The sequence below is a fragment of the Leopardus geoffroyi genome, chromosome D4, assembly GCF_018350155.1.
Source record: "Leopardus geoffroyi isolate Oge1 chromosome D4, O.geoffroyi_Oge1_pat1.0, whole genome shotgun sequence".
In the NCBI taxonomy this organism is placed as follows: Eukaryota; Metazoa; Chordata; class Mammalia; order Carnivora; family Felidae; genus Leopardus; species Leopardus geoffroyi.
Genome location: NC_059342.1, coordinates 10864786 through 10884190, shown reverse-complemented (window position 1 = coordinate 10884190; position 19405 = coordinate 10864786). Strand labels below are relative to the sequence as shown.

Below are 19405 nucleotides of genomic sequence, written 5' to 3'. Positions count from 1 at the left end.
AGGGGCTGTTGACGTCGCTGGTCCGGGGACCACACTTTGAGAGCCGTTGCGATACAGGGAGGGCATGAGGATACAAGCAATCTTACTGGCCTTCCACTTAGTACATTCGTCCACCACAAGCTCAAGCTGGGTTCAAGGGCAAACAAAAATGTTCTCCCAGTTGCCTCAGTAAATTCCACAATTTTTTTTTTTTAATTTTTTTTTTCAACGTTTATTTATTTTTGGGACAGAGAGAGACAGAGCACGGGGGAGGGGCAGAGAGAGAGGGAGACACAGAATCAGAAACAGGCTCCAGGCTCTGAGCCATCAGCCCAGAGCCCGACGCGGGGCTCGAACTCACGGACCGCGAGATCGTGACCTGGCTGAAGTCGGACGCTTAACCGACTACGCCACCCAGGCGCCCCAGTAAATTCCACAATTTAAGGAAGGAAACTCCCCCAAAAAAGAGTGGGTTAAAATCATCCAGTTAAACCTTACACTACAAGGCATTTTTGGACTTCGTAGCTGCAGTCACCTTGGGTAGCAGAGGCCAGAAATTTCTTAGGGTCTTATTGAAGGCACCTCCCTGAGACACAGACATGCCGTTAATTCACAGTCTGGGCCAGAATATTTGAGAACAAATAGCCCCATAATACAGCCTTGGATGAAAAAAAAAAGGCATGTATGGCCTCTAAACGGCCAAGGAGCTGGTCATGGCCAGGACAAATAATTTAGAAAAATCACAAATCAGAGTGGAGAAATGAGGTGCTTTTAAATAAGAGCACCCAACAATGTTTGTTGACGTTAACGGAGTCCAGGTGGGTCAGGAAGTGGGTGCAAGGGCGCAAAGTATGCTGGGAACACAGTTTTATTTAGAAATTCCAGGAGACTGAAAAACAAACAGAAAATAATAAAAGAGCCCTCAAGAGACTCTTAGGGTGTTCAGGCTCATTCCTGTGTCTCAGCAGAAGAATTTACGTTATTCAGAAAGCTGACAGCATGTAGGTTAAAAATGTGTGTGTGTTTATGTATGTGGGCGCACACAATTTCTGCCATAAAATTAAGACAGCCACAACACAAACCGTATGAAAAAAGGAAAGAGAATAGAAAGAAAAGACTCTTTTCTTGTCTCTCTGACCTAAGTGCAAATAGTATTTCCTGCTAGTGGTTTTCCTTCTATGTATTTTTAAATAGTGTGTGTAGATTTAAATACATTTTTTTTTTAAAAGCTTATATCACCATAGTGACTAAGAGCACTGTGCCTGGAGTCAGATAGCCTTGGTTTCAAATCCTGACTGCAGACATTTCCTGCCCTGAGTTTTGTATTTGTTGGGTGGGGGAAGACAAACTCAGTTCAGGGCATTGCTGTGGGCATTCAGTGGAAGGGTTCACATCCAGTGGTACCCACAGGCCCAGGCCCAGTGCAAGCACTCGAGACCTATTGGCGTAATTTTCTGTTCTCGCTAAAATGCTGTGTTCACCTCCCCCAGTCCCAATCATCGGGATGTTGTTCTCAACATCTAGAAGTATGCCTATTTGTGTTTCGTGAGTCTGGCAACATTTCATTCCATAAATGCTTCCGTGGTTCAGACACTGCTTTGAAGAAGCTCTTTTTTGCCCAGCCTGTTGAGAGCCCTTATGACTTGGGTTTTCCTCGGAAATTAGACTCCTCAAAGCCAAAACACACAGACGATTGTTGGGCTTGGAGAATTTGGTTCATTTGCTCTTTAGTAAGGCTGCGTGGCTTTCCTCCAAGACCGCAGATTCTGTGACCGCCATTGCGGGCAGCACTGATGGCCATCTACATGATGGGTTGCTAGGGAGGCAGGTGAGAAACCATGGGCGGAGAGATGTTGCTCTCTTCCCACTGCTGGAAGGACAACCATAAACTCAACATTGGCCAAGTTTACACCTGCAACCTGGACCTCTCATTTCTGCTCCAGGCCTGTTTATGCCTAAACCAAATCTTCAGGCTAACAGAAGGTAACCACGCTGTCCTGAGCTGTAGAGTTGCCCTGTAAATGAAGGGCTTAATTTTGTTAGATAGCAGCTCCCAGCCCACAAAGAGAAGAAAAGAGCTCCTCAATGAAGACTCATGGGATAATTACGCATACAATAAGCAAAACAGCTCCTTGAGTTTGATGAAACCAGGTTGTACCTCCCCTAATGTTGCTAGTTAAAGTGTTGATTGCTAAAATACTGTGAAAACAAATACACAAACCCTTTGACGTAGGAATTCCACTTCCAGGGCTTTATTCCACAGATATATTTATAAATGTGTGAGTTAGCACATGTGAAATTTACTGAACATTATTTGTGCTGGCAAAAAGTTGGAAACAACATGGGAGGGTAAACTGGTGAAGCCACTCTGGGAAACAGTGCGGAGATTTTTCAAAAAAAAACATTTTTTTTAAAGGTTTTGCCACTGGCAAGAACATAGGTGGATCTTGAGGGCATTGTACTCAGTGAAAGACAAATACAAAGGGAAAGACAAATACTATATGATTTCACTTATCTGTAGAATCTAAAACAGAACAAAAATTGAGTTCACAGATATGGAGAACAGATTGGCGGTTGCCAGAGGTGGTGAGTGGGAATGGGCAAAATGGGTGAAGGGGGTCAATAGATACAAACTTCCAATTATAAAATAAGGAAGTCATGGGGATGTAACGTATAGCATGGCGATTATAGTTAGTAATACTCTATTGCATATTTGAAAGTTGCTGAGAGTGTAGATCTCAAAAGTTCTCGTCATAAAAAAATCTATAACTATGTATGGTGACAGGTTAACTAGGCTTATTGGGTGATCATTTTGCATATTGAATCATTATGTTTTATGCCTGAAGCAAATATAATTTTATATGTCAGTTATACCTCAATAAAAAAATTGGAAATAACAAAAATATGTGAGAGATTCGTTAAGAAAATGTGCATCTATACAGTAGAATATATACACAACCATAAAAAAAGACTGAAGGAATTCTTATATACTTACGAGGTGAAAAGAGCAAAATACAGATCACCAGTGAATGGCTAAACAGATTGTGGTATATCCATGTAATGTAATACTCCCTTGAAAAAAAGGAATGACTATTGGTACACACTACAGTATAGATGAATATCAAATATTATGTTCCCATCTGTGTACAGTATTGAGGGAAAGAATATATACATATATTTGCATGTATACTGTATATACACAAAAATATGCACAAAAAACTATTATGTGGGTTGTCTATGGGGAGGACTTGCATGACTGGCAGACAGAAATAGGAGGGGGACATGTTGTAATGTTCTTTTTTATACTTTTTATATTTAAAAATACGAAAAAATATTACGTACTGAAAATAAAAATAGGATAGTGTATAACCACATATAACATATTATATATATCATATATATAACGTATATAACATATTGTATATAATTTTTCTCTCTATTCCTTTTTGGTTTGTAACTAGTTTTTTAAAATCCATTTATTCAGCCTATGTGTGTGAACATAAAGAAGATGTTTAATACTATTCCATTTGCAAAAATAAACAAATATTTAGAAAGCTGGTATGTTTTTGTTGAGTTCCAGTTTAATTCTACTGTGGCATCAGACCACCTGCTCTATATGATTTCTGAACTTTGAAATTTGTTAACACTTGCTTTGTGGTGGTCCAGTATATTGTCACTTTTGGTAAATGGCACAAGAAGAATGTATACTGTGTCATTAGGTGTAGATTTTCTATATAAGTCAGTTAGATCAAGTTGTTTATCATGTTCAAATCCTGTCTATCTCTGATTTCTTAATCTACGTGTACTATCACTTACTAAAAGAGGTACGCTAAAATCTTTCACCATAATTGTGAATTTGATATTTCTCCTCTTACTTCTGCAATTCTTGCTTTATATGTTTTGAGCCCTTATTACTTGGTGCATACACATTGCTGTATCTTTCTGAAGAATTGACCTTTGATCATTTAGGAAATGTCCTTTCTATCTTTTGCCATACTTCTTGCTTTAAAGTCCTTTTTGCCAGGGGCATCTGGGTGGCTCAGTTGGTTAAGTGTCCTACTCTTGATTTTTGGCTCAGGTCATGAACTCACAGTTAGTGAGATCAAGCCCCAGGTGGGGCTCTGAGCTGACAGCACATAGCCTGCTTGGGATTCTATCTTTCCCTCTCTCTCTGCCCCTCCCCTGCTCATGCTCTCTGTCTGTCTGCCTCTCTTTCAAAAATAAATAAACATTTAAAAAATCAAAATAAATAAGTCCTTTTTGCCTAGTATTACTATGGCTATACCAGCCTTCTTTTGGCTGTTTTTTGCCTAATTTTTTGCCACCACTTTGTAAGCAGTTTACCTAGGCATTTACCCAAGACAAATAAAAGGATATATCCATATAAAGGCTTGCACATGACTGTTAATAACAGCTTTACCTGTAATAGCCCCAAACTGGAAATAACTCAGATGTCCATTAACAGGTGAGTGGATAAGCAAATGGTGTATATCCATGCAATGGAATATTCTTCTATGATAAAAGGAAATGAACTATTGATACATGCTACAACATGGACAGATCTCAAAATAACTGTGCTGGTGAAAGAAGCCAGAAAAAAAAGAGCTATGTTGTACAATTACATTTATATAAAGTTCTGGAAAATGCAAACTGATCTACAATGACAGAAAGCAAAACAGTGGTTCCCAGGGGAGAAGGGTCGGGGGAAGGGGGAGATAAGAAGGGGCAGGAGAAAGCTCTTTGACTGCAGTGATGGTTTCATCAGTGTACATATACATGTATCAAACTTTTAAATTGTCTACTTTAAATTTGTCCAGTATATTACATGTCAATTATACCTCAATAAAGCTGTTAAAAAAGTAAAGTATGTAAGTATTTCTGTCATAAGCAGCATGTAGTTTTTTATGTAATCTGATGACCTCTGTCTTATCATCGGTGAATTTATTCTAATTATATTTAATGTAATCACTGATGGATTTGAGTTTGCTTTTTCCTTGATCCCTTTCCTTCCTCAGACTCATAACTTATCTTGAACGTGATCATAACAAACAATTCCGCCTATCTCCCGAGGTCATTTTGGGGAATGAGATTATTATATATCAAAATCTCAGTAAGTTACCAATCCTTACAGTTTTCAGTTTCTTTCCTGGTTTTTCAGAAATGAGCAAGATGAATCCTAGGTAAAATTGTAAAGTGGATGACTCTTTTCAACGGAAAGATCTATACTTGGGCAAATTGCCTGGCATTTTTTTTTCAAATCTTTTGACGCCCTTCACTCATTTCTCCCATCCCTCTTGGCAAGCACTAATTTGTTCTCGGTATCTATGATCTTGTTTCTGGTTTTGTTGTAGCTTCCACATATAAGAGATATCATATAGTATTTGTCTTTCCCTGTCAGACTTAATTCACTTAGTATAATGCCCTCGAGGTCCATACATGTTGTTGCACAAGGCAAAGTTTCATTCTTTTTTATGGCTGAATAATATTCCATTGTACATGTATATACAATTTCTTTATCCATTCATCCATTGATGGACACTTAGGTTATTTTCCTGTCTTGGCTATTGTAAATAATACTGCATTGAACATGAGGATGCCTATCTTTTTGAGTTAGTGTTTTTGTTTTCTTTGGATAAATACCCAGAAGTGGAATTGCTAGATCACATGGTAGTTTTATTTTTAAATTTTTTGAGGAACCTCTATACCAATTTCCATAGTGGCCGCACCAGTTTACATTCCCACCAACAGTACACAAGGGTTCCCTTTTCTCCATATCCTCACCAACGCTTATTATTTCTTGCCTTTTGACAACAGCCATTCTGACAAGTGTGAGGTGATAGCTCCTGATGGTTCTGATACGCGTTTCCCTGATGCTTAATGATGTTGAGCATTTTTTTATGTACCTGTTTGCCGTCTGTATATCTTCTTTGGAAAAATGCCTGTTCAGGTCTTCTGCCCATTTTTAAATCAGATTGGGTTTTGTTGTTGTTGTTGTTGTTTGTTTGTGTTTTTTGTTTTTTGCTGTTGAGTTATATGAATTTTTTATATATTCGAAAATAGCCCCTTATCAGATATATGATTTGGGAATATTTTCTTTTATTCAGTAGATTGCCCTTTCATTTTCTTGATGGTTTCCTTCACTGTGCAGAAGCTTTTTTATTTTAATGAAGTCCCACTTACTTATTTTTGCTTGTGTTGCTTTGCATTTGGTGTTAGATTAAAAAAAAAAAAAAATTATTGCCAAGGGCCGCCTGCGTGGCCCAATCAGTTAAGTGTCTGACTTTGGCTCAGGTCATGATCTGAGGTTTGTGAATTTGAGCCACGCATCAGGCTGTGTGCTGACAGCTCAGAGCCTGGAGCCCGCTTCGGATTCAGTGTCTCCCTCTCTCTCTGCTCCTCTCCTGCTCACACTCTGTCTCTCTCTCTTTCAAAAAATAAATAAACATTAAAATTTGTAAAACCCTTGCCAAGACCTATGTCAAGGAGCTACTGCCTATATTTTCTTCTAAAAGTTTTATGTTTTCAGGTCTTTATTTGAGTTTAAATGTATATTTCTGCTGGGGTTTTTTTTTTCTTCTATTTTTCAACTTGTCTCTTGTTTCTAGAGAGATCACAACAATACATGCTTAATAGAATTCTAATATTAATTAGTACTTTTACCATTTCGCAGACAATGCAGGAACTTAAGAACACGTGAAGTCCGTTTACCCCTCCCACCTTTTCTATGCTATGCATATTTTATTTTTTAACTTTTTAAAGATTTTTATTTATTAATCTTTTTCAATGCAGGTTTTTTTTTAATGTTTACTTATTTTTGAGAGAGAGAGCATGAGTGGGAGAGGGGCAGAGAGAGAGGGGGACAGAAGATCTGAAGCAGGCTCTGTGCTGCAGTAGAGAGCCTGACGTGGGGCTCGAACTCCTGAACCATGAGATCATGGCCTGAGCCGAAGTCAGATGCTTAACCAACGGAGCTTCCCAGGTGCCCCAAAAGTTTTTATCTTTCTAAAGCAATGTCTACACCCAACACGAGGCTCGAACTCAGCCCCAAGGTGAAGAGTCCCACGAGCCACCAAGGGAGCCAGGCAGGCCCCCCAATGCTATGTATATTTTAAGTACCCATTATTAGCATTATTACAATTGTTTTGTACTGTCACTGTCGCTCACATATTGACCCTTTTGATGCACTTTATTGCTTTGAGCACTGCTGTGACTCCACCCGGGGTTGATTTCCTTCTGTCTGAAGGGCTCTCTTTACTATTTCTTTTAGTAATAAGTTCTGGTAATAAGTTCTCTCAGTTTTTGTTTATCTGGTGAAGTCTTTATTTACCCTTTATCAGTGAAGGATATTTTCACTGGGTAGAAAATTCCAGACTGGTAGTTGTTTTCTTCTAGCACTTTAAAGATGTCATCCCGTTGCCTTCCAGATTTCACTTTTTTGGTTGAGAAGTCAATTATCAGCCCTCTGATTACACTTTGGAGGTAATATCTTTTCCCCAGATTTTTTCAAGAACGCTTAAAATCTCTCCTTGCTTTCCAGCAGTGTTTACCATGGCGTGGCTAGGTTTGATTTTTCTCTGTGTCAATTCCAATGGGATTTTGTAGAGCTTTATGAATCTGTGTGATGCTTTCGTCGATATATTTCTCTGAATATTACTTCTCCTGTTTTGTCTTGCCTCCTCTTTTGGGACTTAAGCTTACATATGTTAGATCTCTTTCTTTAGGTGTCAGCACATTTCTTTTTTGGAGAAACTTTTTTTTTTTTTTTTAAACAGGTACACACAAAAATTACTCAGTACTTATAAGTGTTCTTAGGTGATTGTAATGCCTCATCAGTGGTGATTATGTCAGGAGAGAAACTCACTTATATGATGTGTATATGATGATATCTAAAGGCTGGACAAAAGCCATGCTTTAGAGAGACCCTGAAGACATTGGCTAACTCTTCTCTAGGCTTGCTGGGGAAACCCTCAAACACTTCGGTCATCTAATAACTATTCTTCTGCATTCAGAGGAATTTTCCACAGGAAAGGAATTTGGGACGCCCCTGTGAGGAAGAAACAAGTTCCACAGCTCATCACTGAGTGGCAAACTTCTCTTTGTAGTCGTGTTTCCACCTGTTGAATCATCTTTATAAATGTTGTACGTTTATGGCATGTCTGTTGATGGGAAGAGATGGAAAATATGAGAAACTCTGAAACTTGAAACATCCATTTTGAAGCCTCAGGCTGACACACTTCTGAGGAATTCACTTCAGACTTCGTTGCTCAAAACATGTATGTGTGTGTAAGGATGGAGATAGATTATATATATATCTATATATCTATATATATATATAATACTATATATAATACTATAATACTATATATATACACATATAGTATTGCATACATAATATACATAGAACATTTGCTACAGAAACTCATTTTGTAGCCTTCTAAATTTATTTTTTTTTAAGTTTATTTATTTTTTGAGAGAGAGGGGGACAGAGGATCTGAAGCAGGCTGACAGCAGAGAGCCCGATGTGGGGCTCAAGTTCATGAGCCTGAGCTGAAGACAGATGTGTAACTGACTGAACTGCCCAGGTGCCCCGTAGCCTCTTTAAATTTAAAGGTGCACTCCAAGGGCACTTGGCTGTCTCAGTCAGTAGAGCGTGCAACTCCTAATCTCCAGGTCGTGAGTTTGAGCCCCACGTTGGGCATAGAGATTACTTAGAAGCAAAAAAAAAAAAAAAAAAGGTGCGCTTCTCTAAAAAAAAGGTGCACTTGGGGCGCCTGGCTGGCTCAGTCAGTTGAGCGTCCGACTTTGGCTCAGGTCATGATCTCACGGCTCGTGAGTTCGAGTCCCGCGTCGGGCTCTGTGCTGACAACTCAGAGCCTGGAGCCTGCTTCAAATTCTATGTCTCCCTCTCTCTCTGCTCCTCCCCGGCTCATGCTCTGTCTCTCTCTCCTTCAAAAATAAATAAAAACATTAAAAAAAAAAAAAAAGGTGCACTTTACTAAAAGTATCTGAGGATGCATCTCAGGAAAAGCTTTAGATCATTTTTATGTGGTCCCCTCCAGGAACTACGCACTCTCGAGCCTGCTGTGTGTTTTCAGACCTCATCCATGCTCCACACAGTGACCCAACCCTGGGGTTATTTACTTCAGAGCTAGATTTTCTACATACAGCAAGCTTAAAAATCTTTATCACTGTTGTTAAAGTACACTGCCCTAACCTTTTAATCCAGGAAGCTTGGGAAAGAACATTCTTTCACTGCTCACTTGGTGCAAGTTGTCTCTAGTCTTGAACTGTGGTTATTTTGCAAGGCTTAATAACACCGTGTTCTCCCGGGCCACATCCATGTGTATGCCGCCCACAAATGTCTATAATTAGTATTTGTTACTAGCTGCGTACTAGCTGCGTACTTGTATTCGTTGAGTGTCTTGTTAGTTACTAAGTCAGTTATTCTAGTGAGAGTCAATTATGTGTTTGCTTTTCTTTTTTCCCCCACCCCTTTCACTATTGTTTAAAACCTGTCACATTTAGCAGAATCCCAAGCCCCTTCAAGTACTTGTCGAGGTGGGTTTATCTTGAATCAATTTTACAGTTCTTCCAATCATTTTGGCTGCTGGCCATCCCAGCATATAGCGAAAGAATTTTCTTTCAGGGGTGAAAGCCAGTGAGAAGCCTTCCGGGGCTGCACGGTTTCCTCGCACAGCTGCGGGCGCAGATCTCGGTGCTGACTGTCCCATTTGCTGATTCTCAAGCAGAGTTGCCAGTTTGAGCTGGAAAGGTGCCCAGGAGATCACATAGCCCAGCCCCTTCATTTCGCATGTAATGAAACTAAGACCCAGCCTGGTTAACTAATATACTGGAACTCAAACAGCTGGCAAACGGCCACATCATTGTGCAGAAATAGGGCAGCCTGATAGTTAAAATACTTGAAGGAGGAGTATGGAAACTTAACGTCTAGATGTCGTGAAGTGGCTAAAAAAAAAAAAAAAATGCTTGAAATGCATTTTGTTCTTTTATATCAGGTCTGCTCCTACTCATTTTTTTGTCTTTTTCCGAAGTATGTTTCTGAAGTCCTCTTATTCCAGAAGCCTCCTAAGCATTCCTGGGCTGAATCAGTAACTCCCTCCTCTTTGCTCACAAGGCACTGTGCACATTTTTTATTATAATACTCATCCTGTTGTATTATAATTATATATTCAGTTATCCACATGTCCTCCTTCCTCCCACCCCCTGGACTGAGCCTTGAGGAGCAGCAACAGTATCATCTTGGACTTTAATCCCTTGGCGGCGAGCCTGGCACTTTTGTGCCCTTGACGTTTCATGAATGAATGAATGAATGAACCAATACTCTCTCATAGTCTTGCACTAGGAGCGAATCTTCTGCTTTGCTGACATGAAAACCACCTGGAGTTGCTGGCTAAACCTGCAGTTTTCCAGGCCACACTGTGCGAGATGCTGTGTTAGGACCAGGGGGGTAGGATCTAGGAATCTGCATTTTATGAAGCAGCTGATACATTTGATGCAAATGGTCCGTGGACCACACTTGGCAAGCTCTTCTCCGTTTAATTCCACTGGGACTTAGTCCAAACTGTGCGTATCGCAATTATCTGTTCATCTGAATTAAAACAGAGCTTTGAGGAGCGCCTGGGTGGCTCATTCGGTTAGGTGTCAGACTTCGGCTCAGGTTATGATCTTGCTGTTCATGAGTTCGAGCCCCGCGTCAGGCTCTGTGCTGAAAGCTAAGAGCTTAGAGCCTGCTTCAGATTCTGCGTCTCCCTCTGTCTCTGCCCCTTCCCCGCTTGCGCTCTGTCTCACTCTCTCTAAAATCAACAAACATTAAAAAAATTAAAAACAGGGGCGCCTGGGTGGCGCAGTCGGTTAAGCGTCCGACTTCAGCCAGGTCACGATCTCGCGGTCCGTGAGTTCGAGCCCCGCGTCAGGCTCTGGGCTGATGGCTCAGAGCCTGGAGCCTGTTTCCGATTCTGTGTCTCCCTCTCTCTGCCCCTCCCCCGTTCATGCTCTGTCTCTCTCTGTCCCAAAAATAAATAAACGTTGAAAAAAAAAATTTTTTTTAAAAATAAAAAAAAATTAAAAAAAAAATTAAAAACAAAAATAGAGCTTTGTTACCCATCCGCCTCTACCATTCTGACCCCCGAGCAGGGGTATCAACCTTTTAAACAAACCCCAAGGCTCCCTCCCAGTAAAATTTGTAGAAATAAAGAAAATAATATTTTAAAGCATTTTGAATTATTAGAAGAACAGTGTCTTAGCTCATCAAGGAAATATTATCCTGCTATAAATCTAGCATCAGAAAAGTTGTTTTCGACGTGTTGAGTTTGGCCTGAGACTCAAATAGAGAGGAAATAAAACCCACACACAGTCAGTACTGTATGGACACCACGCCTGTGTGATCCCTTGCCCGGGCTGAGTTCTCTTCCCTGTGTAGGCAGGCTTCCCCCTCCCTAGGATCAGTGGGAGATAAAGCCGGTTGATTTTGACACTGGGATCCTAGGTGCTTTTTTGAGAATGAAGTTCCGTATCACTAACTTAAGAGCTGAAATTTACATAATTTTTTAAATTCCCAAGTAGTGTTTCTGTGCCTGCAGGCTACTTTATAGGTACACAATTTTTTTTAACATGATGACCATAAGCAGCTTTACATCAGAAAGGGCTGAATGTGATAGATATTAAGCTAGCTTTATATAACTACCAAAAGGATCTCGGATCCTTGTAGTATATTTACACATATATTGTTAGTTATTTGTATTCAGTTCCTCATATTACGTTTCACTTGTAACTTATTTGGTACGCATCTTTTTTTAAAGTTCACTTATTTATTGAGAGAGAGAGAGAGAGAGAGCACTAGCAGGGGAGGGGCAGAGAGAGAGAGGGAGAGAGAGAGAATCCCAAGCAGGCTCCGCACTGTCCACATAGAGTCTGATGCGGGACTCTGGCTCAAGAACTGTGAGACCATGACCTAAGCCAAAATCAAGACTTGGATGCTTAACTGACTGAGCCACCCAGGTGCCCCTGGTATACACCTTTCTATGGCTGAATCTAGTTCATATTTTTACTTTAAGTGGTAAAATCGTCTTTCACCTATTTGCTGTTACGTACTCGGTGCTCTCCCTTGTGCTGGGTGCTTTGGTTATTTTCAGTTATTTGCTGCCATATACAGAGATCTTCTACTCACTCCTGCTCAAATGATATGTTTGTTTGTGTGAATTCCACGGGCTATATGCTCCGAAGTGAAATGATTAGATTAAAAGGTAACGACAGTTTTATAGTGCTTGTTGTGTATTACGGTATTGCTTTCCAGAGACACTGGACTAATAATATACACCCCTGTGAGGTTCCAGAGGGGTGTGGGGCATGCCGATTCCACTACAGTTTGACCACCGTGTGATCTTGTCATTCTAGCTTATTTTTGCTGGTGTAATGTGTGTATAGGGCCTCTCCAGGGAGATTTAATTTTGAAGTTCTTTAAATGATGGACGTTCGTTTCCCTGTGGGATGATTCGCTCTTTTCATTTTAAGGACAGACAATTCATCTCCGTAGTTGACGGTTTTGAAGAGACAGGTTTAATTGCATTCTGTAGAATCGATCCTGTAAGGACAAGAAATAGGACCCGTGTTAGGGGCTGGGTGGGGCGCGACTTGTCAGAAGAAGGTCAGTCTTCGATCACCGAATTAGGAAACCGATGCGGAAGATTGCAACAGAGGCACCCGCTGACCCTGTTTAAGAAGGGTTGAAGAGCAGAAACGTTCTGATCTCATGCTGAAAAAAATACTGGGGCATTGGCATAGGATGACAGATTTTGCTTCAAAACGAAAGCAGGAATCTGTCCCTGCTTCCGTTCTTGGATTCCCTCAAAATACCACTCCTTTCCTGAAACTTTTCAGGTATTCACTCCCATGTCAAGTAGACCCCTCTGGTCTCTGGCTTGAGAATGACCATGAGACGAAACCGTGTTATTTGAGAGGTCTTGCGGGGAGGATGTGGAGATAGAAGTCTCAGGGGCAGGCAGTCATGTCTGTCAGAAGGCATCCAGGTCACAGCGAAGGGCCTTTGCTTGGTTGTCTCGTCCCTCTGTGTGGACGGTCCCCTGCCTAAGTAAGCAGATAAGTGATTGCCCTGCCGGTGTGGGTTTCCGGGGTGCCAAACGCAAGATACAGTGTTGTTCATGCAAGGTGGGCTTTTTGACTTGGTCAGTGGTCGAATCTGTTGGTTTTTAAAACTTGGTGATTGTTCAGCTTATAATGAAAATCAGCCCTGGGGTGCCTGGGTGGCTCAGTGGTTAAGCGTCCAAATCTTGGTTTGGGCTCACGTCATGATCCCGCTGTTTTGTGGGTTCGAGCCCCACATCGGACTCTCTGCTGACAGTTCAGAGCCTGGAGCCTGCTTCCGATTCTGTGTCTCCTGCTCTCTCTTCCCTTCCCCTACTTGTGCTCTGTCTCTTGCTCTCCCAAAAATAAATAAACGTTAAAAAAATTTGGTCACCTTTGCCTTCACTCTTGTGTCTTTAGAATACTTATACGCCTTTCTATCTATATCCATATCTGTTTCAGCTTTATTTGGAAATAATTCCCATACCACACAGCTCACCTATGTAACATGCACAATTCAGTAATTCTCAAGATATTCACAGAGTTGTGTATCCATCGCTGCAATCAAGGTGAAAACATTTTCATCACCCCGAAAAAATCCCGTTCCCCTTAGCTGTCACTCTCCATTTGCCTCCGGCGCGCCCCGACCCTAGGCAGTCACTCGTCTACTTTCTGTCTCTTGAGATTTCCTTGTTCTGGAAATTTCATATAAGGAATAATAAAATATGTGGGCCTTTGGGTTTGGTTTATTTCACTTAGCATGACATTTTCAGTGTGCATCCATATTGTCATATATATCAGTACTTCCTTTTTTGTTGCTAAATAATACTCCATTGTGTGATAGACCACATTTTCTTTATCCAGGTGATAGCCATTTTGGGTTGTTTCCACTGTTCTGAATAATACTTATGAATATGTGAATAATTATGCTTATACTTATGAGTAATACTGCTGTGAACATTCATGCATAAATTTTGGTGTGACCGTATGTTTTCATTCCCCTCAGATACATACCCAGGAGCGAAATCGCTGGGGGTATATGTGGGAACACCATGTTTAACTTTTTAAAAAAATTATTTCATGTTTATTTATTTTGAGAGAGAGAGAGAGAAAACGAGCAGGGGAGGGGCAGAGAGAGAGGGAGAGAGAGAATCCCAAGCAGGCTCTGCACTGTCAGCCCCAACCTAAGGCTCGATCTCACCAACTGCGAGATCATGACCTGAACCAAAATCAAGAGCTGGGCGCTCAATGAACTGAGCCCCCGCAAGCGCCCCCACGATGTTAAACTTCTGAAGAAACTGCCAGACTATTTTCCAAAGCACTCGTACCATTTTCCATTCCCCCCAATAATGTGTGATGTTCCAATTTCTCTGTATCCTCACCGATGCTTTTCGTTGCCCATCTTTTGTGACACAGCCAGCCTAGTGATCGTGAAGGGGCAGCTCGTGTGGTTTTGATTTGCATTTCCCCAGTGGTTAATAGAATACTTCTCATCCTAGTATTTTCCTATACTTACAAAATTAAATAAGGAAAATTAGGAATGCAGTTAGTATGGACTACTTTCACATCCTGGGGGGGCGGGGTCTCACCCATCACTGTATCATCATGTGAGGGGCTGCCCCTGACACAGAGGCTCTCCAGCCATTTTTTTCCCATCCTCGTATCCATTCATCGTTCAGAATCCTGGGAAGGAGAGATAGTTGTCCCAAGTTGGCTTATGTGCCCACCCCTTGGCTTTGCAGTTACGCCTAGGCAGTGTCCAGCAAGAGGGCCTGAATCCTGGAAGGACATCGGGGCGCTCTCAGATGGGGAGGGTGGAGGCCGCACGTGGGACCAGAGCAGGCTTTCTGCCTGTGTAGATGTACCACATTGCCACATCTGGCAGCCAAACAGACCATGTCAGAAACCTTATCCTGCAGGGTAATTAATAATTGTGCCTTAGCACACATCATAATGGAGAAAATATGATAAGCTTCACTTATAATATTAAAATATTATATTTTAAAATTATCATTTAAAAAATGTATCTAACCTCTTGTTGCATACCCAGCCTGTTTCCAGTGTATGATCCCGCCTGATCCTCAGGAAATGTCTGTTCGCTTCTAGTGGTCTCCCTGTGGTTTAAATACACTTTTGTGAACGAGCCTAAGAATCCACCCACAGAGGAGACTGAGAAATGTGAAATGAGAAAATGTGTTCTGAGCCCCAAACAAATGACCAACACTTGTGTGCCTCAAAGTCAATCCGCCTGTAAGCTTGGGTTTCCCTGGTGAACAGAGCTCATGCCGGTAGGTGTGAGTTAACAATGGGGAACCACTTTCGTGAGCCTGGTTTCCAGCTCCCAGCAGTGCTGGCTGAGGGCACGGCAGTGTTTCGATGTGGGGGGAGTCAAAGGATCCCTCCACCAGGAGCAGTCGGGGAAAAAGTCAGTCCTTGCAATTCCAGGTGGCATCTAAGATGCCTGGAATTCTCTGGAGTGTTCTATTATAGCAGGCAGCCAACCAAAGGGTTCACTGTTTCAAAAGAGAAGGGCTGGGGGCGCCTGGGTGGCTCAGTTGGTGAAGCATCCAACTTCGGCTCGGGTCGTGATCTCGTGGTTCGTGAGTTCGAGCCCCGCCTCAGGCTCTGTGCTGATAGCTCCGAGCCTGGAGCCTGCTTCAGATTCTGTGTCTCCCTCTCTGTCTCACCACCTCACCTCCACTCGCGCTCTGTCTTTCCCTCTTTTAAAAATAAACAGTAAAAAAAGAGAGAACGGCTGGATCCGAATGGGAGCATGGGGTTTAAAGTACCGCAGCTGAGACCAGACGTCCTTGTGCGGACACGAGGACCTGAATGGCCTGGGAAGAAGGACTCAAGTGCCCCGGGCCTTTCCTTGAACCTCAGACTCTTCCTCCGCTTCCTGTTCTCGCCTTTCCCCTAACAGGCAGCCGCTACGGTTGTAGGTGGCCTGGCCTTTGTGAACTTTTCAAGGGTATATACTGTTAGACAAAAGCCACAACGTCCATGCATAGGCCACTGAGGACGCGTCCATCAGTTCTGCCCATCACCCCGCCAAGGCATGGGTTTTATAGCCTGGTACCAAAGATCGTATCTGTCATTGTGGCGATTTGTTCAAAACGACCGCTTCATTGAGACGTTTGTATTTTACCCAAGGTATTCTTCGGCGGAGATCAGGAAGCAGTTTACTCTCCCCCCAAACCTGGGCCAGTACCATCGACAGAGCATAAGTACCTCCGGCTTCCCCTCTCTCCAACTAGTAAGTATGAGTTACGGCCTTGCGGGAAGAATGGTCAAGTGAAGAAATCACAGCGTGTGCTCGCTGCTGCTTCCGGCTTTTCCTTTGCTCGTCCACTGCCCCCTTGCCCCCTCCAACCGCCAGTTCCTAACTCACTGCCTGCTTCTTGACATCACTTTCCTTCTCCCCTTCCTTCATCGCGAGCATAGAGCGCAGAGTGGACCCTCAGGGACTGTGGTTCTGAAGCTTGAGGCTTTAGTGGGCAAACAGTCTCCTCGATTTCACCCACATTAGGATCCACATTTTGGGGAGGGGGGGTACCTTGCTGCCACTCGTGACACGCTTTTATTAGGAAAACGCGTTCCCAAATCTGAAAAGCCAGGTTAGGAACCTTCATTTTTAAAAAAATTGTTTTCTTGGAAGTGTAATTTGCATATAATAAACGCACTCATGTTTAGGTGTCCAGTTTGATGAATTTTTGGGTGCCGGTTTCTAGTCGTTGAACCTCTGCTCAGTCAAGATACAGAGCGGTCTCTTTGCCCTAAGATTCCCATCATGCCGCCTTGTAGCGCGTCTCTCCTCTTCCGGCTCCCAGCCCAAGGCAGCCACCGATCCGTTTCTGTCCCAATTGGGCCCTGCCTGGAACTTCACGTAATTGGAAATCACGGTACAGACCTTCATTTGTGAAACCACACTTCCCCTTTTAAGTCGAAGGTTGCCTATATTTTTATATTAACACCAAACGCTGAGTGTGTGTGTCTTCTGCGTTACATTGTTTGACGCAGAGAATGCCTGACATGTGTCAAGGGGGATAAACCTGACTTAACTGAGATGGTTTGTAAAACCAGAAGTGAGTCCTCACTTCCTTGGTGAGAGGCTACGAGCCCTCACTGTGCTCACTTCCTCTCACACACAGCAGAGAGGCACTTTTCTTGCTTGTTCTAGCGGTTATCTTGAGTAGGTTAGGTTATTATTTCTTTTTTTTTTTTTTTTTTTTTTTGGTTTTGTTTCTCACTTATTACTTCAAAACCACTTCTGCTCTTCGAAGTTTTGTAACCTTCCACTTGGTTTCCTGTGGCCGCCATCTTGCCTCCTGTAACAATTCACAGGCTGTTTAACCGTGTATCTTTCAAAGGTATGTTTACGGGAGTGGTGTGTGCTTCTGTCAGTCGGATAATGTGTGTGTTGTGTCACTGATGAAACAGTAATAGTAAAAAACGTATAGCCCCCTTTACTGCAAGAGGTAACTTGTGATGACATCTCTTCACAAAAATCTATGACTTCCGTGGCTTGCTCGACTGCCCGTTTTGTTTGTACTTTTCCTGTTTCCAAATTGCAGATTACAGTAAAAACACGTTAAGTGCATAATATCCATGCTTTTGGGTATACTAGATAATTAGACCAAGAAATACTAGATATGTTTTTTTTGTCATTTAATCTGGTGCTAATATATATTTCAGTGAAAAAAAAAATTTCTTTTAAATTTCTGACTCAAATTGTATTCTAAACTGTGCAAAGTTCAGTTTAAAAGTAACCAGATAGGCAGCTCTTTCTGTCCACGGGTCCTGTCTCTGTGTTTTAATAAGGATACCTTTATTTGCACTTAAAAAAAAAAAAAGGGACAAGATACTTATATTTTAAACGAGTAGGGAGGTGGGGTTTGGTGGCTTGCTTGTTTATAAATGACGACTGCAGCTTTCTGCAGTTGATGTCTTGAGAAACAGCGTGGACCTCACAATTAAGAGGCTTTAAGGAAGTTTAGCTAGCAAGCTTTAACCCCTTCTCTACATGCCAGCTTTGACTTTTATGCTGCAGCCTTAAATTTCTTTTTTTTTTTTTTAATTTAAAGACACAAAGGGAAAAGAAATTGCTTACTGAGTGCAGGGTGCTCTTTTGGTAGTTATGCGTCCTCATCAGTAAGTTTTGTCAAAAGTGAATTTTGATGAATCTCTTCATTAGCTCGGTGATCAAGTTACCACGTGGCTTAACTACCCATTTTCTAACAGCGGGTATCAAAGACATGGCAAAAGTAAGCAAAAATGTTTAACTACACGAGAATCAGGTGTTCCTACCGGTCATAATTTATTCCTGGTTCTATTTGCAAATGAATAGCCCTTAAATATATTTCTCTTAGCATTCCAGGATAGCTTCTGATGATCTCCTGCCAGATCTCTACTCCGTTTTCAGGACACCATGCCGTCCCTGTTCCTTCCTGTCACCTGCAGGGGAAGCAGGGGGCACGATGGAGCCAAGAGGCCTGATGTTGATTCCCCCTTTTTTTATTTTGAGCGAGAGAGAGAGTTAGTGAGAGCAGGAGAGAGGCAGAGAGAAAGAGAATCCCAGGCAGGCTCCACGCTGGCAGCACAGAGCCTGATGCGGGGTTCAAACTCATGAACTGTGAGATCATGACCTGAGCCGAAACCAAGAGTCAGCCGCTTAACCGACTGTGCCACCCAGGTGCCCCCAATTCCCACCCCACTTAAAAAAAAATCCACAGCCTGATTAGGAAACCACCCTAGTGCTTCCCTGCTGCCATGCTAGAACGTCACAATGAACTGGCTGTTCTTTCCCCTGAGTCATCTTCCCGAATGAAGATTCCTCCAACAGAAATCGTCAACTTAATGGTGATTTCCCTTTACCTTAAAAAACAAAAAAACAAAAAAACAAAAAACTATTTCATAGAAAGGTAATGGGACATTTCAGCAAGATTCATTCCTGGCAAGGCAGGGAAGTAATTTATCATCGAACAACTCTCACCCGGGAATAGCTTTAAAAAAACTTGTCTTGGGGCGCCTGGGTGGCGCAGTCGGTTAAGCGTCCGACTTCGGCTCAGGTCACGATCTCGCGGTCCGTGAGTTCGAGCCCCGCGTCGGGCTCTGGGCTGATGGCTCGGAGCCTGGAGCCTGTTTCCGATTCTGTGTCTCCCTTTCTCTCTGCCCCTCCCCCGTTCATGCTCTGTCTCTCTCTGTCCCAAAAATAAATAAACGTTGAAAAAAAAAAGTTAAAAAAAAAACAACAAAACTTGTCTTACACGCAAGGCTATAGGACTGTTGATTGTGTTATTTCAGACAACCAAAAATTAAGACCAAG

General features: G+C 42.1%; 1 protein-coding gene across 6 annotated transcripts in view; it reads left to right on the top strand.

Annotated features, from left to right (window-relative positions):
- Positions 1 to 19405, top strand: part of DOCK8 (dedicator of cytokinesis 8) — a 229527-nt gene that overhangs the window by 34666 nt on the left and 175456 nt on the right. For 5 of the 6 annotated variants that reach the window (XM_045469434.1, XM_045469433.1, XM_045469432.1 and 2 more), the window contains exon 2: positions 16234 to 16336. In XM_045469434.1, coding sequence (XP_045325390.1) covers positions 16234 to 16336 — 103 coding nt within the window. Of the gene's footprint in view, positions 1 to 16233; positions 16337 to 17309; positions 17451 to 19405 lie in introns of those variants that run through there. The other variant, XM_045469435.1, reaches the window with a different exon arrangement.